The following is a 26,117-nucleotide window of genomic DNA, read 5'->3' on the forward strand; positions in this document are numbered from 1 at the left end:
CCACTGCTGGGCATACACACTAAAGAAGCCAGGACTGAAAGAGACACGTGTACCCCAGTGTTCATCATAGCACTGTTTATAATAGCCAGGACATGGAAGCAACCTAGATGTCCATCAGCAGATAAATGGATAGAAAGGCTGTGGTACATTTACATGATGAAATATTACTCAGCTATTAAAAAGAATGCATTTGAAATCAAAACCACAATGAGGTACCATCTCATGCTGGTCAGAATGGCTGCTATCAAAAAGTCTACAAACAATAAAAGCTGGAGAGGGTGTGGAGAAAAGGGAACCCTCTTACACTGTTGGAGGGAATGCAAACTAGTACAGCCACTACGGAGAACAGTGTGGAGATTCCTTAAAAAACTGGAAATAGAACTGCCATATGACCCAGCAGTCCCACTGCTGGGCAAACACACCAAGGAAACCAAAATTGAAAGAGACACGTGTACCCCAATGTTCATCATACCACTGTTGACAATAGCCAGGACCGGGAAGCAACCTAGATGCCCATCAGCAGATGAATGGATAAGAAAGCTGTGGTACATACACACAATGGAATATCACTCAGCTATTAAAAAGAATGCATTTGAATCACTTCTAATGAGGTGGGTGAAACTGGAGCTTATTATACAGAGTGAAGTAAGAAAGAAAAACACCAATACAATATATTAACGCATATGTATGGAATTTAGAAAAATGGTAATGATGACCCTATATATGAGACAGTAAAAGAGACACAGATGTAAAGAACAGACTTTTGGACTCTGTGGGAGAAGGCAAGGGTGGGATGATTTGAGAGAATAGCATTGAAACATGTATATTATCATATGTGAAATAGATCGCCAGTCAAGGTTCAATGCATGAGACAGGGTGTTCAGGGCTGGTGCGCTGGGATGACCCTGAGGGATGGGATGGGGAGGGAGGTGGGAGGGGGGTTCAGGATGGGGAATGCATGTACACCCATGGCTGATTCATGTCAATGTATGGCAAAAAGCACTAACTACAATATTGTAATTAGCCTCCAATTAAAATAAATAAATTAAAAAAATAAAAAGAATGCATTTGAATCAGTTCTAATGAGATGAATGAAACTGGAGCCTATTATACAGAGTGAAGTAAGTCAGAAAGAAAAACACCAATACAGTATATTAACACATATATATGGAATTTAGAAAGATGGTAATGATGACCCTATATGCGAGACAGCAAAAGAGACACAGATGTAAAGAACAGACCTTTGGACTCTGTGGGAGAAGGTGAGGGTGGGATGATTTGAGAGAATAACATTGAAACATGTATATTACCATATGTGCAGATTCCCAGTCCAGCTTAGATGCATGAGACAGGGTGCTCAGGGCTGGTGCACTGGGATGACCCTGAGGGATGGGATGAGGAGGGTGGTAGGAGGGGGTTTCAGAATGGGGGACACATGTACACCCATGGCTGATTCATGTCAATGTATGGCAAAAACCACTACAGTATTATAAAGTAATTAGCCTCCAATTCAAATAAATTAATTAGTTAAAAAAAAAGATTGCCAGGAGAAATAGCAATAACCTCAGATACACAGATTATACCACCCTTATGGCAGAAAGCAAAGAGGAACTAAACAGCCTCTTGAGGAAGGTGAAAGAGTAGAGTGAAAAAGCTGGCTTAAAACTCAACATTCAAAAAACTGAGATCATGGTATCCTGTGCCATCACTTCATGGCAAATAGATGGGGAAACAATGGAAACAGTGAGAGACTTTATTTTAGGGGGCTCCAAAATTGCTGCAGATGGTGACTGCAGCTATGGAATTAAAAGATGCTTGCCCCTTGGAAGAAAAGCTATGACAAACCTATTACAGCATATGTAAGAACAGAGACATTTATTTGCCAACAAGTCTGTATAGTCAAAGGTAAGATTTTTCCAGTAGTCAGGTATGGATGTGACAGTTGGACCATAAAGAAGGCTGAACATTAAAGAATTGATGACTCTGAACTGTGGCATTAGAGAAGACTCTTGAGAGTCCCTTGGACTGCAAGGAGATCAAACCATTCAATCCTAAAGGAAATCAGTCCTGAATATTCTTTGGAGGGACTGATGCTGAAGCTGAAACTCCAATACTTTGGTCACCTGATGCGAAGAACTGACTCATTTGAAAAGACCCTGATGCTGGGAAAGGTTGAAGGTAGGAGGAGAAGGGGGCAACAAAGGACAAGATGGTTGGATGGCATCACTGACTCAATGGGCTTGAGTTGAGCAAGCTGCAGGAGTTGATAATGGACAGGGAAGCCTGGTGTGCTGCAGCCCATTGGGTTGCAAAGAGCTGGATATGACTGAATGACTGAACAGCAACTGATCCTATATTAGAACATCCCAAAGAATTCCTTCAGAACTGTTGACTTAATCAACAATTTCAGTAAAGTGGCAGGGTTTGAATTCTGACAGAAATCAATTGAATTCCTTTACACTAACGATGAAACAGCTGGAAAAAAGTATAGTATCTCATTCACAGTAAAATCAAAACCCATGAAATATTTAAGGATAAGTTTAATCAAGGAAGTAAAAGATATGCATTATGAAAACTACAAAAGTCTGCTAGAAGAAAATGAAGAACACAAACAAATGAAAAGGCATCCTGTATTCTTAGATTGGAAGAGGTAATATGTTAAAATACGCATATAACCGCCAAACCATCTATAGATTCAGTGCTATCCCCACCCAAACACCAAAGGTATTCTTTACAGAAATAGAAGAAACAATCCTAAAATTTATGAGGAACCAAAAGACCCTGAATAGCCAAAGCAATCCTGAGACAAAAGAACCAAAGCTGGAGGTATCACACTTCTGGATTTCATTCATAGTATAATGGAGAGTCATAGTAAGAAAAGCAGAATGGTTCTGGCACAAAAATAGACACATTGACTAATAGGACAGAATAGAAACCCTAAAATTAAATCCCACTGGATATGGTCATCTAATATTTGAAAAGTGAGCCAGGAATATTCAGTGGGAAAGGGAAGTCTTTTCAATAAATGGTGGTGGGAAAACTGGAGAAACACATGAAGAGCTATGAAATTGGACCCCTATCTCCCAACACTCAAAAAAGTTAACTCAAGATGGATTAAAGAGTTAAACACAAGATCTGATACTGTAAAACTAGAAGAAAACATAGAGAGAAAGCTCATCGATTCTGGTCTTGGCAATAATTTTTTGAGCATGATGCCAAAATCATAAACAACAAAGAAAAAAATCCACAATTGCAACTATATCAAATTCAAAAACTTCTGTACTGCATCATAAACAATGAAAAAGAATCTACAGAATGGGAGACAAATTTTGCAAATCATGTACTCAACAGGGGCTTATAACAGAAAAGCAAACAGTCCAATTAAAAAATGGGCAGAATAACTAAATAGTTATTTCTCTAAGGAAGACATCGAAGTGGCCAACAGACACATGAAAAGATGTTTAACATCACTAATCATAAGGCAAATGCAAATAAAAGCCACCATGAGCTATCCTCATCTCCCATCTGTTAAAATGATGCTCATCAAGAAGGCAAGAGACAACAGATGCTATCAAGTCTGTGGTGAGAAGAGAACCCTTATATGTTGTTGGTGGGAATGTAAATTGGCCCAACCAGTGTGGCAAACAATGTAGTTTCCTCAAAAAATTAAAAATAGATCTACCATATGATCCAGCTATTCCACTTCTGGGTATAAGCTAAAAGAAATGACTACAGGATTTTTGACAGTTTATATGAACTCCACACTTAATGCAGCACTATTCATAATAGTCAAAATAGGGAAACAATCCAAATACCCATAAACAAATGAATGGGTAAAAAAGATATGGTATTATACACAGTGTGATATTGTTCAGTCATAAGAAAGGAAGATATCTTCCCATTTGTGACAACATGGATGGACCTTGAGCACGTTATGCTCCTTGAAATAAGTCAAACAGAAGGACAATTACTGTATTAGATCACTTATATATGGAATCTAAACAAATTAGACATAAGAATGAGGTGAAAATGGTGGTTACCAGAGAAAGGTGGTGGCTAAGAATGATGGTGTTTAAGGGTACAATTGATGCTTTTGAACTGTGGTGTTGGAGAAGACTCTTGAGAGTCCCTTGGACTGCAAGGAGATCCAACCAGTCCATCTTAAAGGAGATCAGTCCTGGGTGTTCATTGGAAGGACTGATGCTGAAGTTGAAACTCCAATACTTTGGCCACCTGATGCAAAGAGCTGACTCATTGGAAAAGACCCTGATGCTGGGAGGGATTGGGGGCAGGAGGAGAAGGGGATGACAGAGGATGAGGTGGTTCGATGGCATCACTGACTTGATGGACATGAGTTTGAGTAAACTCCGGGAGTTGGTGATGGACAGGGAGGCCTGGCATGCTGGGGTTCATGGGGTCGCAGAGTCGGACACGACTGAGCGACTGAACTGAACTGAGCTAAAGGGTACAAACTTGAAATGAGTAGTGAGTAAGCCATCCAGATCAAGAACATATAATAAATATAGACAGTAATATTGTACTATAATCATGTAATGTGATAAATACTGCTGTATTATCAATCATATTACAATATGTAAATATATCTATGTAATAAGCTTTATACCTTAAACTTAGCAAAATGTTACACATCAAATTTATTCAATAATAAATACCATACTAACTTACACATAATTTACATATAGTAAATATTTTTTGATTAATTAATAAGATATTGACAGACTGGTATATTTTTTTCTTACTGCAATCTACATAGATGCCCACTATTGTGTAATAATGTAATAATTATAATTATTGCTTAGTGAAAACACATTATTTATCAGTCTTTCAAGTTCTTTATGATATGCCTGCAAACATACTCATGATTGCTATTATTGAAATTTTACAGAAGAAATGGAATTTTGGGTTAAAAAGTTTGCTTAAGGTAAACCCAGCCAGTAAGTGGCACAGTTTAAGCCAACGCCTTTGTACAAAGCTAAAGAGCTTGCAAATATCCTAACATTTTAACTCGGTTAGGCTGTGGTTCATGTTATATTAAATAGTCAAGTTTCTTAGGTTTTAATGCCTAGATATGTCTAATACTTTCCTTAACATTGAAAGTGTATTTATGTTTTTCTAAAGGTTTATGTTTATTTCAATACAATTTAAAATTTTGATATTATTACACAACTCACAAAATGATTTGCTAAATTCAGAAATTAATAAAGTAAATTTCTCCTTTCAAATTTTAGTCTTTAAAAAGGAAATCACTTTTAATAGCTTTGTTCAAAGTAAGGCTTTTTCTGTGCATACATTCCCATATTAATATAGTATAAATTGTTTTCTATAAATATGGGATCATATTACACTATGCTGTATCTTCCTTTGTTTTCACATTACATGTTGTGTCCATTTAATTTTTATCTGATTTACTGATCCATTTAATTTTTATCAGGACAAAATGTGTGTGTGCTCAGTCACTTCCAACTCTTTGCAACCCCATGGACTATAGCTTGCCAGGCTCCTCTCTCCATTGAATTTTCCAAGCAAAAATACTAGAGTGGGTTGCCATTTCCTACTTCAGGGAATCTTCTTGATCCAGGGGTCAAACCCACATTTCTTGCATCTCCTGCATTGGCAGGTGGATTCTTTTTCACTGAGCCACTTGGAAAGCTCAAGGACAAAAGAGTTTTCCATTTTATGGACGTACTATACTGTATCTATTGCTTATTTTGGTTGTTTCTGTAATTTTAATAGTACAGTGATAAATCATAAAAACTAATTTCCTGAGTCATCTTAAGTATCTTTTTGTGCCTTTTTAAAAAACAGTTTTCTAAATGCACTTTATTAAAGACACTTAGATGCCATTTGTTAGTTACTTCAATCTTTTACGTATTTTTCTGTGTATGTTGCACCAAAATTCTATAAATAAATAGCTTTGTATATAAAGGTAATACTTCCTCTTTCATATTGCCTTAAAGGAGCAGAAACTTCACATATTTTGTGGAAGTAACATTAACCACTTCACTGTTCAGAACAAAATTAAATGTGTTTACATTTTTTGGAAAAGTGATGACATTTCACAGTAAAATTCAACATTGGAAACCATTCATCAATGCCTACCTTCAGCTTTTTGACTAAAGGAAATTGTTTTCCAAAACTCTAAGGAAGCGTTTGTTTTAATATAATTTTTTCTGAAATATACACTGGCATTTATAAGATGGATTTGTTATATATAGGTCTCAAAGTGAAAATATACCTAGAACCCAGGTCAAGGGCTTCTAAAAGTGAAAGTTGCTTGTATCTTCTTTTCTGTAAATTGGCTGTCCTTTGCTGCTCTTCAGTTAGGTTGATTTTTTCCAGATTCTTCTTTTTTTAAAATTTTTCTTTTCTTCAAATGTAGTAACAATAGCACAAGGTCTTTCGTTTTCCCATTATAGAATTCCCAGTGTATGAAGACACGACAGGTCTTAGAAATGGCTCCATGTCTGTCCTGAGAGTTGTATTTTCATCATTCCGTTATAATTTTACCACCACGTGCATATGTGGGCAGCTGTAACAAACATTTCTGAAGTTTTGTGACTTTGAACGTGTGTAGGTGAAAGTTTCCCATATGTGTTCAAAGACCAAATTGTTTCTTTTTGGCCACACACATGAGTGCCTTGTTGTTCACTCGCTCAGTCATGTCCGACACTTTGCAACCCCATGGACTGCAGCATGCCAGGCTTCCCTGTCCTTCACTGTCTCCTGAAGTTTGCTCAAACTCATGTCTATTGAGTCAGTGATGCCACTCAGCCATCTTATCCTCTGTCACCCCCTTCTCCTCTTGCCATCATTCTTTCCCAGCATTAGTCTTTTCCAGTGAGTCAGCTCTTCTCATCAGGTGGCCAAAGTATTGGAGCTTTAGCATTAGTCCTTCCAATGAATATTCAGGGTTGATTTCCTTTAGGTTTGACTGGTTTGATCTCCTTACAGTCCAAGGGACTCTCAGAGTCTTCTCCAGCAACACGGTTTGAAAGCATCAGTTCTTCAGCGCTCAGTCTTCTTTATGGTCCAACTCTCACATCTGTACATGACTACTGAAAAAACCATAGCTTTGACTATATGGACCTTTGTCAGCAAAGTAATGTCTCTGCTTTTTAGTATCTTGTCATAGACTTTCTTCCAAGGAGCAAGCTATTGTACTGCCTTCTCATGGTAGTTAGCATAGTGAGAAATTTTTGTTTTTTGTTGGTGTTTTTCCACATCTTCATCTTTTAGTTTATTTTATAATTTTAAGGAGATTGATGCTATTTTATGCCACAAAATTTCAATATTATATTTGGAAAAGGCTTACATGCATTTTTGCCTCTTGCCTTTTCTTTCTTGCTTTTTATTCCTTTTTACTCCCCTCCCTTCTCCTGTTCTCATCATTCCTCTTCCCCTTTAGGGAAAGTGATGGTTAGGAATGCAGCCTCAAGAGCCAGATTACCTAGAATCAACTCTTGACTCTGACACCAACTAATATGGGACCTTGGGCATATCACTACACTTACCTCTGCTTCAGTATCTTCCTCTGTCAAATGGACATGCGTATTTACTCCATTGAGGTGTTGAAAGGAATTATGTGTGAGTTAACTCAGTGGTATGTAAAATGGTTGTAATAGTGCTGGCACATGAAGTATTAATTTATTTAAGATATTATTGGACTTCCCAGGTGGCGCTAATGGTAAAGAACCTGCCTGCCATTGTAGGAGACACAAAAGATGCAAGTTCAATCCCTGGGTCTGGAAGATCCTTTGGAGGAGGACATGGCCGCCCACTCCAGTATTCTTGCCTGGAGAATCTGATGAACAGAGGAGCCTGGAGGGCTGTAGATCATAGGGTTGCAAAGGGTCGGACATGACTGAAGCAACTTGGCATGCACAGGATATTATTATTCTCTTCATTTCTTTTAACAGAGTTGTTCAGAGATCTGCCTGTCTTTTACCCATAATCACCCCTGGCTTCAAGTTTCTAAGAGCAGGCGGGCTCCTGTTGAGTCCTCAGCAGCTCTTGTCATCCTAAAATGGGGTAGATGTCCATACCCTGAAAGATATAGTCAGGGAGTTTGCAAGTGGCATTCTTCACAGAGGTTCAATGCAGCAGGTGGCGTGCAGTACCCTAGAGGAAGCAGCTCTGGAAAGACAAAAGTTGAGTGTTAGGAATGACATCCTTTGGGACTTTCCTATTGGTTCAGTGGTTAAGACTCCATGCTTCTAATGCAGAGGGCACAGGTTCAGTTGCTGATTGGGGAACTAGGATCCCACATACTGTGTGGCCAAAAAAAAAAAAAAAAAGGGAATTATATCCATTATGTCTCTGGAGCCAAACTTTTTTTTCTTCTACTCCTAATTGTCTAGCGTGTCACCACACAATTATGTCCAGTAAATTTTATTGCAAGGAGATGGAGGTTCTAACCTTGGGTTGGGAAGATCCCCTGGAGAAGAAAATGGCAACCCACTCCAGTATTCTTGCCTGAGACATCCCTTGGACCAAGGAGCCTGGAGGGCTACAGTCCATGAGGGTCACAAAGAGTTGGACACGGCTTAGTGACTAAACAACAACAGCAGTCTTATCTCAGTGCCTTTCTTGATCTGGTAGAGTGACTATTCTCTTGTGTAGGTTTTACAGTTTATGCTTTACTTCTACTAACCTTTATTACTGATTTGTATGATTTTTCACTACTGTTTTCAACATCTGGGTCACTGACTTGATACATAATTTTTGTTCCTCTCTCTGCTTTTGCAAATTCTTTTCAATTAGGCTTTCTAGATAACTCTATTTCCTGGTTATCTAATAGGTAGATAATCCTTCTGCTTGTTTCTTTCACTCTTTGTCACTGATGGTTTAATTGCCATTTTCTCTCTCAGTCAACTTCATAGTATTGTTTGAAGTATTCTTTTTTCTATTCTGTTTTTGTTCTAATTGTCTAAATTTATTGGGCTCCCTGGTGGCTCAGATGGCAAAGAATCCGCCTGCAATGCAGAAGACCCAGTTTCAATCCCTGGGTCGGGAAGATCCCCTGGAGAAGGGAATGGCTACCCACTCGAATATTCTTGCCTGGAGCATCCTATGGACAGAGGAGCCTGGTGAGCTACAGTCCATGGGGTCGCAAGGAGTCATACAGGACTGAGTGATTAACACTTTCACTTTCAATGAAATCTATGTATTTAATCTAGCAGTGAAAACAAAAAATAATCTTGAGAGAATTCTTGAGGGAATTTTTTAAAAAGTGAAAAGTAAATGACTAGCAATTCTTTATTTATTCAGTAGACAGAGAGTGCTATTTTTTTGCCAGCCAATGTTACAGGAGAGAAATTACTCTGTGTTTCATAGTAATTTCCATAAGCATTAGGACTTTATCAAATGGGGATGGGGAGAGAATTGTAATGACGGAAAAAATTAAGATGGAGATCTGTCTTGAGTAAACCTTTTTCTTCCTTGTAAGTCAGTAAAATCTAAAGACTGAATTTCTTGTCTCTTTTTGAGGCCTATGACACTGCCCCCTGGCTCCCTAATTGAAGTAGACCTCGGAACTCTATCCAGAACAGGCAAAATGATGAATTCATTTTACTTAGAGGCAATTCATTTAACTGATGTAGTGAGTGAAATATGTGAGGATTTTAATCTTGCATGATATGTGTAGTGGCATTTAAAAAAATAAATTCAAATAATTATGTTTAAAAATGATGACAAAATAGCACATTGCTTTCTAAATTTCCTTATAAACACTCCTGGCAAATTAATTAGTTGCAAATAGATGATTATAAAAATAAAAAAAGTAAAGCTATTGAAAGCACATGGCCTCTCAGAGAAAGGTTAATTTTTTAGACATAGCTCATCATTTCTGAAATATTTTCTTTATTTAGCATTTTGTACTAAGTAGCTTCAGTTGTGTCCGACTCTTTGTGACTCCATGGACTGTAGGCCGCTAAGCTTCACAGTCCATGGGCGAGAATACTGGAGTGGGTTGCCATTTCCTTCTTCAATTTAGCATTTTAATTTCATTTAAAATAACATTTGAATTATAATTATCCTTTTGGAAGAAATTAAAAATTAAGTTTAACAGGTTGATTTGCTTTAGAATTGTATTAGTTACTAATGAAATGCTTTAAAATTTTTGTTTTTAGTGTTGTGGATATATTTCGAAAAAAGGAGAATGATGCAGCAATTAAAATCCAGAGCTGGTTTCGAGGATGTCAAGTTCGAGCATATATCAGGTATATTGATTGTGCCATGGAAACCTCAGATATACCATAAAAAATATACTCCTTAGAAAATGTAATTTATTCATGTATTTCTCATTGCAAATATTTTTTTTTACTTGTAATGAAGTTAATAACTTATATGATGTCATTTAAAGACATAACTCTTTTTGCTCTTTGTTTCTTATGTATCAAAATACTAAATGATATTGACCACATCTCTGGAAAATTCTCAATGTTATAAGTATACTTGATCAGATTATTTTCTGCAGGTTCCATAGGATGTGACAAATGACTGAACCTGTATTTTTATAGCAGTGAATTTATTGACTGGTAAGAAAGAAAAACAGAGCAAAATGAAACAACACAGAAGCTATTCCAATTCTCTCCAACATGTTGGTAAATAAAGACAAATGGTGCCAAAATGATACCATTCTGATTACAGAGACCAAAGTTGATCCCTGTCTTAACTATTTCTACTTCTCCTTCAGTGTTCAAATTTCCTTCAGTTTCTCATCAATTCTGAACAATATTGCCCTTGAAGAGGTGGAGAGAGAATATGACTAGTCCATTAATAGTCAGGTGGTGAGCTAGGGGTTATCCTGTAGTCTTTCTTATATTAAGTAGTAGGAGCCAGACATGGAAGTAAAAGCAGGAAGATGAGGTTTCTCTTTTGGCCACTATGCCAAATAGGAACATGGCAGCAGAGTATTTTTTTAATTCAACAGACTAAAATGACATTACTTGGGATAGACTGAGTAACATGAGTATGAAAAAGGAAAGTGTTTCTTGACTTCAAGAATTATTTCAAAGTACTCGTAGTGATTCACGTCAATAGTGCCTGGCTTATTTCTCAACATGTCACTATGACCTGTTTTATAGTCTTTCATTGTATTCTTCTTCATAATTTACTTTTGATTTATTTTTTGAAGTAATTTACTCTATTTGTTTCATAGTGATGCGAAACTTTTATAGATTATATTCCATCCTGGTGACTCAGAAGGTAAAGAATCTGCCTGCAATGCAGGAAAGCTGGATTCTATCCCTGGGTTGGGAAGATCCCCTGGAGGAGGGCACAGCATCCCACTCCAGTATTCTTGCCTGGAGAATCCTGGTGGACAAAGGAGCCTGGAGGGCTTCAGTCCCTGGGTTTGCAAAGAGTCATACACAACTGAGCAGCTAAGCACAGCTCGTAGCTCTGAAACATTGGGTATATTCCCTGTGCTGTAGTATATCTCTGTAGCTTATTTGTTTTATACACAGTATTACCTCTTAATTCCCTACCCCTGTCTATTTCCCCTTCTTCCCTCTCCCCACTGATAACTATTGTTCATTCTCTATGTCTGAAATTCTTTTTTTGCTTTTATTTTTAATTTTCACTAGCTGGTTTTATTTTTTAGATTCTACATATAAGTGATAATATATAGTATTTGGCTTCCTCTGTCTTACTAATTTCCCTAAGCATAATACTCTCCAGTTCCATCAATGTTGTTGAAAATGGCCAGATTTCATTCTTTTTTATAGCTGAGCAATATTCTAGTGTGTGTGTGTGTGTGTGTATGTAAAATATATAGTATCTTCTCGACCCATTCATCTTTTGATGAACACGTAGGTTGCTTCCATATCTTGGTAATTGTAAATAATACTGCTATGAATATTAGGGTGCATGTATCTTTTTAAATTAGTGTTGTTTTCTTCAGGTATATACCCGGGAGTGGATTGCTGAATCATATGGTAGTTATATTTTTAGTTTTTTGGGGACCTCCATACTGTCTTTAAAAGTATGCATAACCTTGGCTTTGAATTTGATTTCTTGAATTGTGGAAAGGAATGTTCTAGGCAGAAATTGAAAATATATTATTGTTTCAATGAAAGCATACTAATAAGCATATTTTCTACCTAGGTATTTACACAGAGCAGCAACAATTATTCAGAAACAATGGAGAGGTTACTTAGGCAGACAACAGTATCAAGTAATTGTGAAGGTAAATATTATGAAATTTATATATGTTAGCATTTGGTTTATATAATTTATTGTAACTTATTCACATCAGTCACATTTATAGTAGTTTTAGAGTTATTGATAATATTTATATGAGAACAAAATTGAGCTTAATTTTTAGAATGAGACTTCAGAGAAGACTTTCCTGATTTTTCCATGAAGAATTGATGACTAACTTCTTTGTACCCAAACTATATCAGATATTTTATTTTTGTTAAAGTAATCTTTACAGCATATATATTTGTATGTACTTATTTGTTGAAGATTCTTTCCATTTTCTAGATGGTGAGATTTTTCAGAGTAAGCATTGTGGCTTGTTCATATTTGGTCCACCAACATTTAGACTAGTCTCTGGCTCACCAAACAGTTAGTAAACATTGGTTAAAGTGCCCCAAATTAGTTCTACAAAGGAAAAGTGTAAGGCAGTTTCTCTCTGTGCTACTTATCATTCCCTTTGATTGACTCTTGGGAAACTTTGAAAATTTACCTTAATAAATGTAGCATAACACAGTCATCTATATCCACGAATAGACTTGCAGAAGTTTGAAATAACATGCCAACTTATACTTCAGTTAAGAGATTTTAGAAATTAGGAAAAAATAATTTTTTGATATAAAATGAGGAGGTTTCTAATCATTCTCCTACTTCACTAATTTTCTGATTTGTTATGCTTTCTACTGTAATAGTTTAAATTTGTTCTCAATTTATTCTTTATTAGAGGCATTTAAATGAAGTTAAAAGATATAGAGGGAGAAAAGAAAAAATAAGTAGACAACTAAATAATAAGAGGGAGGAAACATAGGTATTGTTATTGTTCAGTCGCTGAGTCATGTCCATCTCTTTATGACCCCATGAACTGCAGCACGCCAGGCATATGTATACCTATGGCTGATTCATATTGATGTGTGGCAGAAACTAACAAAACGTTGTAAAGCAATTATTCTCCAATTAAAAGTTAATAATGTATTCATCTTTGGTAAGAAAATTGTAAAGCATGTTAATAAAATAAAGGGATTATTTAGAAGAGGAGCCTAATGCTTTAGATTTAATGAAATAAAGTTTTTTTAAATATGCTGGCACAAATTTTTACAAGTACAGGATCTCTCTCACAGCTGGGTTTAAAATCACTGTGATGTTTTTATAGAGTAGATCTGATGTCCCTACTGATGAACCTACTTTAGTGATAGATTCTCTAAATATCATGATTCTCTTAAGTTCCTGTTTAATGCTATATGTTCCCAGTTAATTAATATATGTCACTTAAGATTTTAAGAATCCACTAATACCAAGGAAAGTTTATTCTTTTAATTTACCTGGCTGAATAGCTCACTTGCATGTCTGCAACAAACAAAGGATATTTCATTAGTTTCATGAATTGTTAGCATGGGTTTTCTTGTCTAGAACACTAATCTCTTACATATTTGTAAGGCTACTTAAAAAGTGATTTTTAAGTTTTGAAGTAATAAATAAATTTGAAATAATTTATAGAAATGTTGCAAAAATAGAACAAGGAATTCTTCTATATTCTTAACTCAGAATTCTTCACTCAAGTGAACAAATGTATAATTTTCTTTTACCTCTCTATATGTAATTTTTTAAATTTTTTTCCATTTATTTTTATTAGTTGGAGGCTAATTACTTTACAATATTGTAGTGGTTTTTGCCATACATTGACATGAATCAGCCATGGATTTACATGTGTTCCCCATCCAGATCCCCCCCCTCACCTCCCTCCCCACCCCATCCCTCCGGGTCTTCCCAGTGCACCAGCCCTGAGCACTTGTCTCATGCATCAAACCTGGGCTGGTGATCTGTTTCACCCTTGATAATATACATGTTTCGATGCTGTTCTCTCGAAACATCCCACCCTCGCCTTCTCCTGCAGAATCCAAAAGTCTGTTCTGTACATCTGTGTCTCTTTTTCTGTTTTGCATATAGGGTTATCGTTACCATTTTTATAAATTCCATACATATGCATTAGTATACTGTATTGGTCTTTATCTTTCCGGCTTACTTCACTCTGTATAATGGGCTCCAGTTTCATCCATCTCATTAGAACTGATTCAAATGAATTCTTTTTAATGGTTGAGTAATATTCCATGGTGTATATGTACACATTTTCCTTATCCACAGTTTCCTTATCCATTCGTCTACTGATGGGCATCTAGGTTGCTTCCATGTCCTGGCTATTATAAACAGTGCTGCGATGAACATTGGGGTGCACGTGTCTCTTTCAGATCTGGTTTCCTCAGTGTGTATGCCCAGAAGTGGGATTGCTGGGTCATATGGCAGGTCTATTTCCAGTTTTTAAGGAATCTCCACACTGTTCTCCGTAGTGGCTGTACTAGTTTGCATTCCTACCAACAGTGTAAGAGGGTCCCCTTTTCTCCACACCCTCTCCAGCATTTATTGCTTGTAGACTTTTGGATAGCAGCCATCCTGACTGGCGTGTAATGGTACCTCATCATGGTTTTTATTTGCATTTCTCTGATAATGAGTGATGTTGGGCATCTTTTCATGTGTTTGTTAGCCATCTGTATGTCTTCTTTGGAGAAATGTCTGTTTAGTTCTTTGGCCCATTTTTTGATTGGGTCATTTATTTTTCTGGAATTGAGCTACAGGAGTTGCTTATATATTTTTGAGATTAATCCTTTGTCTGTTGCTTCATTTGCTATTATTTTCTCCCATTCTGAGGGCTGTCTTTTCACCTTGCTTATAGTTTCCTTTGTAGTGCAAAAGCTTTTAAGTTTAATTAGGTCCCATTTGTGTATTTTTGCTTTTATTTCCAATATTCTGGGAGGTGGGTCATAGAGGATCCTGCTGTGATTTATATCGGAGAGTGTTTTGCCTATGTTCTCCTCTAGGAGTTTTATAGTTTCTGGTCTTATACTTAGATCTTTAATCCATTTTGAGTGTATTTTTGTATATGGTGTTAGAAAGTGTTCTAGTTTCATTCTTTTACAAGTGGTTGACCAGTTTTCCCAAAACCACTTGTTAAAGAGGTTGTCTTTTTTCCATTGTATATCTTTGCCTCCTTTGTCAAAGATAAGGTGTCCATAGGTTCGTGGATTTCTCTCTGGGCTTTCTATTCTGTTCCACTGATCTATATTTCTGTCTTTGTGCCAGTACCATACTGTCTTGATGACTGTGGCTTTGTAGTAGAGTCTGAAGTCAGGCAGGTTGATTCCTCCAGTGCCATTCTTCTTTCTTAAGATTACTTTGGCTATTCGAGGTTTTTTGTATTTCCATACAAATTGTGAAATTATTTGTTCTAGTTCTGTGAAAAATACCGTTGGTAGCTTGATAGGGAGTGCATTGAATCTATAGATTGCTTTGGGTAGTACAGTCATTTTGACAATATTGATTCTTCCAATCCATGAACATGGTATGTTTCTCGATCTGTTTGTGTCCTCTTTGATTTCTTTTATCCGTGTTTTATAGTTTTCTATGTATAGGTCTTTTGTTTCTTTTGGTAGATATACTCCTAAGTATTTTATTCTTTTTGTTGCAATGGTGAATGGTATTGTTTCCTTAATTTCTCTTTCTGTTTTCTCCTTGTTAGTATATAGGAATGCAAGGGATTTCTGTGTGTTAATTTTATATCCTGCAACTTTACTATTTTCGTTGATTAGCTCTAGTAGTTTTCTTGTGGAGTCTTTAGGGTTTTCTATGTAGAGGATCATGTCATCTGCAAACAGCGAGAGTTTCACTTCTTCTTTTCCTATCTGGATTCCTTTTACTTCTTTTTCTGCTCTGATTGCTATGGCCAAAACTTCCATAACTATGTTGAGTCGTAGTGGTGAGAGTGGGCACCCTTGTCTTGTTCCTGTTTTCAGGGGAAATGCTTTCAGTTTTTCACCATTGAGGGTAATGCTTGCTGTGGGTTTGACATATATAGCTTGTATTATGTTGAGGTATGCTCCTTCTATTCCTGCTTTCTGGAGAGTTTTAATCATAAATGGATGTTGAATTTTGTCAAAGGCTTTTTCTGCATCTATTGAGATAATCATATGGTTTTTATCTTACAATTTGTTAATATGGTGTATTGCATTGATTGATTTGCGGATATTAAAGAATCCTTGCATTCCTGGGATAACGCCCACTTGGTCATGATGTATGATTTTTTTTAATATGTTGTTGGATTCTGTTTGCTAGAATTTTGTTAAGGATTTTTGCATTTATGTTCATCGGTGATATTGGCCTGTAGTTTTCTTTTTTTGTGGCATCTTTGTCTGGTTTTGGAATTAGGGTGATGGTGGCCTCATAGAATGAGTTTGGAAGTTTACCTTCTTCTGCAATTTTCTGGAAGAGTTTGAATAAGATAGGTGTTAGCTCTTCTCTAAATTTTTGGTAGAATTCAGCTGTGAAGCCATCTGGTCCTGGGCTTTTGTTTGCTGGAGGATTTCTGATTACAGTTTCGAGTTCCTTGCTTGTGATGGGTCTGTTAAGATCTTTTATTTCTTTCTGGTTCAGTTTTGGAAAGTTATACTTTTCTAAGAATTTGTCCATTTCTTCCAAGTTGTCCATTTTATTGGCATAGAGCTGCTGGTAGTAATCTCTTATGATCCTTTGTATTTCAGTGTTGTCTGTTGTGATCTCTCCATTTTCATTTCTAATCTTGTTAATTTGGTTCTTCTCCCTTTGTTTCTTAATGAGTCTTGCTAACAGTTTGTCGATTTTGTTTATTTTTTTAAAAAAACCAATTTTTAGCTTTGTTGATTTTTGCTACGATCTCTTTAGTTTCTTTTGCATTTATTTCTGCCCTAATTTTTAAGATTTCTTTCCTTCTACTAACCCTGGGGTTCTTCATTTCTTCCTTCTCTAGTTGCTTTAGGTGTAGAGTTAGGTTATTTATTTGGCTTTTTTCTTGTTTCTTGATGTAAGCCTGTAATGCTATGAACCTTCCCCTTAGCACTGCTTTTACAGTGTCCCATAGGTTTTGGGTTGTTGTGTTTTCATTTTCATTCATTTCTGTGTATATTTTGATTTCTTTTTTGATTTCTTCTATGATTTGTTGGTTATTCAGAAGTGTGTTATTTAGCCTCCATATGTTTGAATTTTTAATAATTTTTTTCCTGTAATTGAGATCTAATTTTACTGCACTGTGGTCAGAAAAGATGACTGGAATGATTTCAATTTTTTTTAATTTCCCAAGGCTAGATTTATCACCCAGGATATGATCTATTCTGGAGAAGGTTCTGTGTGCACTTGAGAAAAAGGTGAAATTGATTGTTTTGGGGTGAAATGTCCTATAGATATCAATTAGGTCTAGCTGATCCATTGTGTCATTTAAAGTTTGTGTTTCCTTGTTAATTTTCTGTTTAGTTGATCTATCCATAGTTGTGAGTGGGGTATTAAAGTCTCCCACTATTATTGTCTTACTGTTAATTTCCCCTTTCATACTCGTTAGCATTTGCCTTACATATTGCGATGCTCCTATGTTGGGTGCATATATATTTATAATTGTTATATCTTCTTGGATTGATCCTTTGATCATTATGTAGTGTCTTTCTTTGTCTCTTTTCACAGCCTTTATTTTAAAGTCTATTTTATCTGATATGAGTATTGTGACTCCTGCTTTCTTTTGGTCTCCGTTTGCGTGAAATATTTTTTTCCAGCCCTTCACTTTCAGTCTGTATGTGTCCCTTGTTTTGAGGTGGGTCTCTTGTAGACAGCTTATATAGGGGTCTTGTTTTTGTATCCATTCAGCCAGTCTTTGTCTTTTGGTTGGGGCATTCAACCCATTTACATTTAAAGTAATTATTGATAGGTATGGTCCCATTGACATTTACTTTGTTGTTTTGGGTTCACGTTTATACAGCCTTTCTGTGTTTCCTGTCTAGAAAAGATCCTTTAGCATTTGTTGAAGAGCTGGTTTGGTGGTGCTGAATTCTCTCAGCTTTTGAATTCTCCTTCATATCTGAATGAGATCCTTGCTGGGTACAGTAATCTAGGTTGTAGGTTATTCTCTTTCATTACTTTACGTATGTCCTGCCATTCCCTTCTGGCCTGAACGGTTTCTCTTGATAGATCAGCTGTTATCCTTATGGGAATCCGTTTGTGTGTTATTTTTGTTTCTCCCTTGCTGCTTTTAATATTTGCTCTTTGTGTTTAATCTTTGTTAATTTGATTAATATGTGTCTTGGGGTGTTTCGCCTTGGGTTTATCCTGTTTGGGACTCTCTAGGTTTCTTGGACCTGTGTAACTATTTCCTTCCCCATTTTAGGGAAGTTTTCAGCTATTATCTCCTCGAGTATTTTCTCATGGCCTTTCTTTTTGTCTTCTTCTTCTGGGATTCCTATGATTTGAATGTTGGGCGTTTCCTATTGTCCCAGAGGTCCCTGAGGTTGTCCTCATTTCTTTTGATTCTTTTTTCTTTTTTCCTCTCTGCTTCATTTATTTCCACCATTTTATCTTCTACCTCGCTTATCCTATCTTCTGTCTCCGTTTTTTTTACTGTTGGTTCCCTCCAGAGTGTTTTTGATCTCATTTATTGCATTATTCATTATTAATTGACTCTTTTTTATTTCTTCTAGGTCCTTGTTAAACATTTCTTGCATCTTCTCAATCTTTGTCTCCAGGATATGTATCTGTAACTCCATTTTGTTTTCAAGATTTTGAATCATTTTTATTATCATTATTCTAAATTCTTTTTCAGGTAGATTCCCTATCTCCTCCTCTTTTGTTTGACTTGGTGGGAATTTTTCATGTTCCTTTACCTGCTGGGTATTTCTCTGCCTTTTCATCTTGTTTAGATTGCTGTGTCTGGAGTGGCCTTTCTGAATTCTGGTGGTCTGTGGTGTCTTTTTATTGTGGAGGTTTCACCCAGTGGGTGGGGTTGGACGATTGGCTTGTCAAAGTTTCCTGGTTAGGGAAGCTTCTGTCGGTGTTCTGGTGCGTGGAACTGGATTTCTTCTCTCTGTAGTGCAATGGAGTTTCCAGTAGTGAGTTTTGAGATGGGTCTGTGTGTTAGGTGTGACTTTGGGCAGCCAGTATGTTGACACTCAGGGCTATGTTCCTGCGTTGCTGGAGAATTTGCGTGGTATGTCTTGCTCTGGAACTTATTGGCTCTTGGGTGGTGGTTGGTTTCAGTGTAGGTATGGAGGCTTTTGGGTGATCTCTTATTACTTCATGTTCCCTGTAGTCAGGAGTTTTCTGGTGTTCTCAGGTTTTGGGCTTAAGTCTCCTGCCTCTGGATTTCAGTCTTATTCTTCCAGTAGCCTCAAGACTACTCCAACTATACAGCACTGATAATAAAACTTCTAGCTTAATGGTGAAACGATTCTCCATTGTGAGGAACACCCAGAGAGGTTCACAGAGTTACATGAAGAAGAGGAGAAGAAGAGGAGATAGAGATGAGCAGGAGGAGAAAAAGGGGGACTCAAGAGGAGAGAGACAGATCTACGCAGTTCTCTGTTCCCTAAGTGTTCTCCGTAGCCCAGACACCCACAGAGATTCACAGAATTGGATTGGGAAGAGAAGGCGGGGGAGGAAATAGAGGTGATCTGGGGGAGAAAACAGAGAGTCAAAAGTGGGAGAGAGTAATCAACACAGTCCTGAGTAAAAATGGGAACTGAATATTGGATTCTTAAATGTCCAAAATTGATATCAAATACTAAAAAACAAAGATTAAAAATCTAGAGTAGAAGTTAGACTGTTAAAAATACAATATTAAAAATAAAAACAAAAAATTTTAGAAATATATATGAAGTTCAGTTTAAAAATAGGGCCTCTTTTTTTTTTTTTGCAAGGTTATAGTGAAATGAAAATGAAAATTAAGGAGTAGTAGAGGAGTAATAGAGGACTTTAAAAGAAAATAAGAGAAAAGAAAGAAAAAATTTTTTTAATTAAAAAAACAGTAAAAATATATGAAAATGAAAGTTAAGGAGTAGTAGAGGAGTAATAGGGAATTTTAAAAGAAAATAAAAGAGAAAAAATAAAAAGAAAAGAAAAAAAAATTTTTTTAATTAAAGAAAAAAAAAGTAAAAATATATCTAGGAATTTCTCTGGAGCTGTTGCTGTCAGTGTGGGTTCAGTTCAGTTTCAGATAGCTCCTTGCTCCAGCTTACACTTCTCCATATCTACAGGCCCCTTCCGGTGTAGTCAGTGTTATCTGCAGGGATTTTAATCTGTTGCACCGGTCCCTTCTGAAGCGGTTCCCTTTGTTTATTTGGCTTCTGTTTGCCGGTCTCTTCAGTGTCTAATTTCCGCCCTGACACAAGCGGGCGGAGGTGGCCTCTTGTTCAGATTCCCTTATTCAGTCGTGCTGCGGGGAGGGAGGGGCGCTGCAGACAAATGTCACTGGCGTGTGTGGGGAGCATTTGCAGTGTTCCGGCCACAGTGGGTTTGCCCCCGCTTGCGGCGTGTACTTTCCCCGTCTACACTGCTCAGGCTCCAGGCTGCTCTATAGGGAGCGGGCCCTGCTTTGCGTGCGATTCCAGTTTTCGGGTCCTCCACGAAAGCGCAGACTCGGTTGGGCCTGCGTTTTGTGCCTTCCCCAGTCGGAGCATCTCAGGCAGCCAGGAGCTTGACCTGGCTCTCTCCCCCGGTGCGGTGTGCCTTCTCCCCTCCGGGGTCCCAGCCTCAGTTTCCGCGCGCCGGTCGGTGCGCCTTGTGTCTCTGCTGGGGAGCTGGTCTCTAGCTGCGACCCTCGCGGCGGATGTCAACCATCCAGAATCTCAGGAAGTCTTTGGCTAGAAACTGGGAGCCTGTGTGCAGTTTGGTAGGGGTGCCCTCTCTGGGGCCGAATTTGCCCCTTTCCCTCCCCCCTGCCTCCTGCCTCCGGCGGGGGATGGGCCGGTCTGCTGCCGGCCAGCTTTTCTCTGGGATCACTCAGTTCTTCCTTTGTTCTACCAACGGGCCCGCATTGTGTTCAGGCTGCTTAATTTTCTCTCTCTCTCTTGCTATCCCACAGTTTAAGTTGCTATCTCACGGTTAGCTCTCTCTGATTACCCTCAGGGCATTCAGGCCCGGTCGTTACCCTAAGCAATGCCGCTGCTCCTCTCCATTCCGTCCCCACTTGCTGGTGGCGGATGCGGGAGTCTGGAGTACTTTTCTGCTCGGAGTTGCTTTTAGGAATGTAATCTGTGGGTTTTATTTATTTTTCCTCCCAGTTAGGTTGCCCTCCGAGATTCAAAAACTTCTCCCAGACCCGCCAGTGAGGTTTCCTGGTGTTTGGAAACTTTCTCTATTACTACTCCCTTCCTGGGACGGGTCTCCATCCCTAGCTCTTTTGTCTCTTTTTATCTTTTATATTTTGTCCTACCTCCTTTTGAAGATGATGGGCTGCTTTTCTGGGCGCCTGATGTCTTATGCTAGCAATCAGAAGTTGTTTTGTGACGTTTGCTCAGCGTTCAAATGTTCTTTCAATGAATTTGTAGGGGAGAAAGTGGTCTCCCCGTCCTATTCCTCAGCCATTTTAGCTCCTCCCCCTTCTATATGTATTTTTGTTTATTTTTCCATGGCTATTTTGAATCATCTAGACAAAGTTATAGAAAGTGCCCCTTACCTCTCAATTCATCAGTGGATGTTTTCTACATAACCATATTAAAATGATCAGAACCAGGAAACTGACATCTATACAAATCAATTGTCTGTTCTTTGGATTCTATTCATAGTTCACTTATTGTCCCAATAATTTAACTTATAGCAAACACATCATTTCCAGGCTATAAACCAGTGTTTCACATTGTATTTAGTTGTTGTTTCTCTTTAGTTACCTTTAATGTGTTTGGTCTATCTATGCTTTTCGTGACCTTTACTCTTGAGTATAGAATAGTTATTTTTTATATTATTCCTCAGTTTTGGTTTATATTTCTTCATTTTTATAGTGAGGTTATACATTTTATATTACAATACATGTCAATACATCATATTAGGAACCATATGATGTCAGTTTGTCTCATGGCAGTTGATGCTAAATTTGTTGATTTAAGGTGGTATATCTCATACTTTTAGACTTGCTATTTTTGTCTTATGAGGAAGTGTTTTAAGACTGGGTATATATCTTCTTCATTGCTAAAATTTTTTATTCTAGATTTACCATGTCATTATGATTCTTACTAGAGTAAGAATTATTATATTTGTCAAATAGTGATTTTCCTAACCTTGTCATTTCTTCTACATTTTCTTGTTAGCATTTTCGTATAAGAAAGAGCCTTTTTCCTCTTTATTCATTCATTTATTTATAACAGTTTTAACTCATGTGTTCCTATTTTGTTTAACGGATTATAATAAATTATCGCTAATTGGTTTGCTGCTCAAATTTTCCCAGATTCAGTGAGTCGGAACTCCTGCAAGTCCATTTTTAATAGAGTCAGATTACGTAAACAGAATGATCAAAAATTAAATTGTTTTCTATGGAATAATGAGCATCTTCGGCCTCATTATTTATTATCATTCATCTTGAGATCTATGTCTTTGTGTAGAGTATACTTATGCATATCACTTTCCATGAATATTACCAACTTAACTTTCATGCTGCTATTTCTACTCACAAGTCACCATCCAGATGAGTGAATGATTGACACCTCCTTTTAATCAAGCATATGAAAATGTATACATTTCAGTGACTATAGTCAAAATATTCAACTTTGGAATCTATATTTGTTCTAATGATACTGGAGTTGCTGAAAAAAAATCTTTAAAAGTTCAAGTAATGAGCCACCCAAGAAAATTTGTTTTGTTACTTTAGGGTCTTGACTGGATCACAAAGAATGTCACTCAGCATGATCACCAAGTTATTCTCCAGATTTGGATCTGATTATCTTTGGGTTTTTGGGAGAAAAAAGGATATTTTCCTCAGTTAAATTGGTTCTTGATCATTTTTAAATCTGTTAATCTGTATGGTGTTTTTGAACATATCTACTTTATTTATTTATCTGTTTTTGCCATTGTGTGCATCAGTTCAGTTCAGTTCAGTCGCTCAGTTGTGTCCGACTCTTTGCGACCCCATGAATCACAGCACACCAGGCCTCCTTGTCTATCACCAACTCCCGGGGTTTACTCAAACTTATGTCCATAGAGTCGGTGATGCCATCAGGCCATCTCATCCTCTGTTGTCCCCCTGTCCTCCTGCCCCCAACCCCTCCCAGCATCAGGGTCTTTCCAATGAGTCAACTCTTTGCATGAGGTGGCCAAAGTACTGGAGTTTCAGATTCAGCATCAGTCCTTCCAATGAACACCCAGGACTGATCTCCTTTAGGATGGACTGGTTGGATCTCCTTGCAGTCCAAGGGACTCTCAAGAGTCTTCTCCAACCCCACAGTTCAAAAGCATCAATTTATCGGCGCTCAGCTTTCTTCACAGTCCAACTCTCACATCCATACATGACCAGTGGAAAAACCATAGCCTTGTCTAGACAGACCTTTTTTGGCAACGTAATGTCTCTGCTTTTTAATATGCTGTCTAGGTTGGTCATAACTTTCCTTCCAAGCAGTAAGCGTCTTTTAATTTCATGGCTACAATCACCATCTGCAGTGATTTTGGAGCCCAAAAAAATAAAGTCTGACACTGTTTCCACTGTTTTCCTATCTATTTCCCATGAAGTGATGAGACCAGATGGCATGATCTTAGGGATAGTACCTAACATAAAGATCTCAGTAAATAACATAATCCGATCTCGGCATATAATTACTGAATGAGATTAAAATAGCTGTCATTTACTGGCTGAGTAGTGAGAGTGAAATATTGTACTAAGCACTTTATATACTTAACATATATACCAACTAAGGGCTCCCCAGGTGGCTCAGTGGTAAAGAATCCACCTGCCAAGCAGGAGACGTGGGTTCGATCCCTGGGTCAGAAAGATTCCCGGGAGAAGGAAATGGCAAGCCACTCCAGTATTCTTGCCTGGAAAATCCCATGGAAGAGGCTCCTGGCATGCTACAGTCCATAGGGTCCCAAGAGTCAGACATGACCTAGCAACTAAACAACAATAATACCAACTGAAGTCTATGCCAGTCCTGTGAATATTATCACCATTTTATAGTTTTAGGCCCAAAGATGGTTACTTCCCCAAGGATGCATTGTTAGTGATAAGTGGAGAAAAATTCAAACCCAGTTTTATTTGATTCCAGAACCCTTACATGGAGAGGTAAGCAGTTCAGTCTCAATCATTATTGGAGATTTCCCTTCTTGGGTTTATAGAGAGGTCCTGTGAGGCTTAAATAGTGCCACCAGAGCAGAAATCCTCACCTTTGTCCAGTCTTCATTCATAAGATATCTATTGTCCAAGCTCATGTGTTCAGTCCTTCAGGATTCATCCTTTGAGGACTCCATGACAATTTCGCCACATAAAGGGAAAGGGTATTTGTGCCAGAGCTGGTATCTCTGCTGGTGTTCAGAATCCTGTTTCCTCCACAGATGCTACCAAATTTATCCCTAGTTTTAGCCACATCCCAGACTTCCCTGGTGGCTCAGATGGTAAAGAATCTGCCTGCCATACAGGAGACCCAGGTTTGATCACTGGATCAGGAAGATCCCCTGGAGAAGGGAATGGCACCCCACTCCAGAGTTCTTGCCTGTATAATCCCATGGACAGTGGAGCCTGGTGGGCTACAGTTCATGGGGTCGCAGAGTCAGATGTGACTGAACGACTAACAATTTCTTTCACTTTTTCAGGAGCAAAAGAAATGCCAAATGTTGTATTATTACAAAAAGCTAATGCCCCACTCTTTCCCAGACATGTGGAATATTTTCTTCATTATTTCTCTTTTTCTGTCCACGTTTCTCCCATTAATGTCCCCCACCCCCTCAGTATGATTTCTCAGAGCTCAGGTTTTAGGGGAGTAATGCTGGGGATGGACAGTCACATATAAACTGACTGAAGCAAAAATGCGTAAAAGGAGCTTCTACTCTCATGAGTTGGGAGTGGGGCATGAATTAAGGATAGTGTTTTCTATATTAATTATCCTGTCATGCACATTAGTATATATTGTCATACATATAGTCCTATAGTAGCTATCTTTAAACCACCATTTCCAAATTTATTCTGCATAATTTTTTTTGCCTAACAGCTGCATACAATAATAATAATAATGCCATATAGTATATATTAGGTTATAAAATGAATGGTATAGTTAGTGACTTTAAAACTTTTGTAATAGAACTCCCCCTTTAATAAAATTTAACAAACTTTTTAATCCCCGTATGCTAAAAACAGGTGCAAACAGTACAGCTATTTTGGAAACTGGAAACAGAACTGCTTGGTCTCTTTCCTTGTGGACTCTGTTGTCATCTGAGCCAGCAGAGCATGATCTGAAAGCCATTGATTTTAATTTGCTTTTCTGAGGAAGGATCACAAGAAAATGATATTAATTGCCTGGAGGAGAAGAGAATCGAGTACTTGAGGACTAGGCATAAGAAATAGACTTTTTACTGTAAACCCTTTGGTAGGTTTTGAATTTTAAACAATGTGAATATATTATCTATTAAATACAGAAAATTAATTAAAAAGGCAAGTCAATTTAAAGGATACTCCCCCACCAAACACACACAGGCAGATAATAAGCGCTCAGGTAGGAAGTTAATGTTATCTCTGAAGGTCAAAGTGGTGAGGCTTGTGCTGAACCTCTGGGGATAAGGAGACTATAGCTTTGGGAGAGGAAAGGACATTTCAATTAGGAACCATGTGAATGAAGGTTTGAAACTGGGAATGTGCGTGGTGTAACAGGAAGAGGTGAGGATGTTGATGTAGGTGGCTGGAGAGAGGTTGAGGACTAGCAGAACATTGGTAAGGAGCTAAATGTGACTTTTATCAAATAATTTCCTACACTTTTAAGGGCCTTTCTTGTTTAAAAACATGTTTTACACTCATTGCTTCATATTTTCCAGTAATAGCCTGCCAAGTAGAAAATGCAGGTGTTCTATCTTCTTTTTATAGATGAAGACAT

General features: G+C 37.6%; 1 protein-coding gene across 3 annotated transcripts in view; it reads left to right on the forward strand.

The window, feature by feature from the left end:
- Positions 1-26,117, forward strand: part of SPATA17 (spermatogenesis associated 17) — a 218,614-nt gene that overhangs the window by 16,121 nt on the left and 176,376 nt on the right. For all 3 annotated transcript variants that reach the window (XM_061160043.1, XM_061160042.1, XM_061160044.1), the window contains exons 2-3: positions 10,149-10,238; positions 12,127-12,208. In XM_061160043.1, coding sequence (XP_061016026.1) covers positions 10,149-10,238; positions 12,127-12,208 — 172 coding nt within the window. The remainder of the gene's footprint in view (positions 1-10,148; positions 10,239-12,126; positions 12,209-26,117) is intronic.

Source organism: Dama dama, chromosome 14 (assembly GCF_033118175.1).
Source record: "Dama dama isolate Ldn47 chromosome 14, ASM3311817v1, whole genome shotgun sequence".
Taxonomy (NCBI): Eukaryota; Metazoa; Chordata; class Mammalia; order Artiodactyla; family Cervidae; genus Dama; species Dama dama.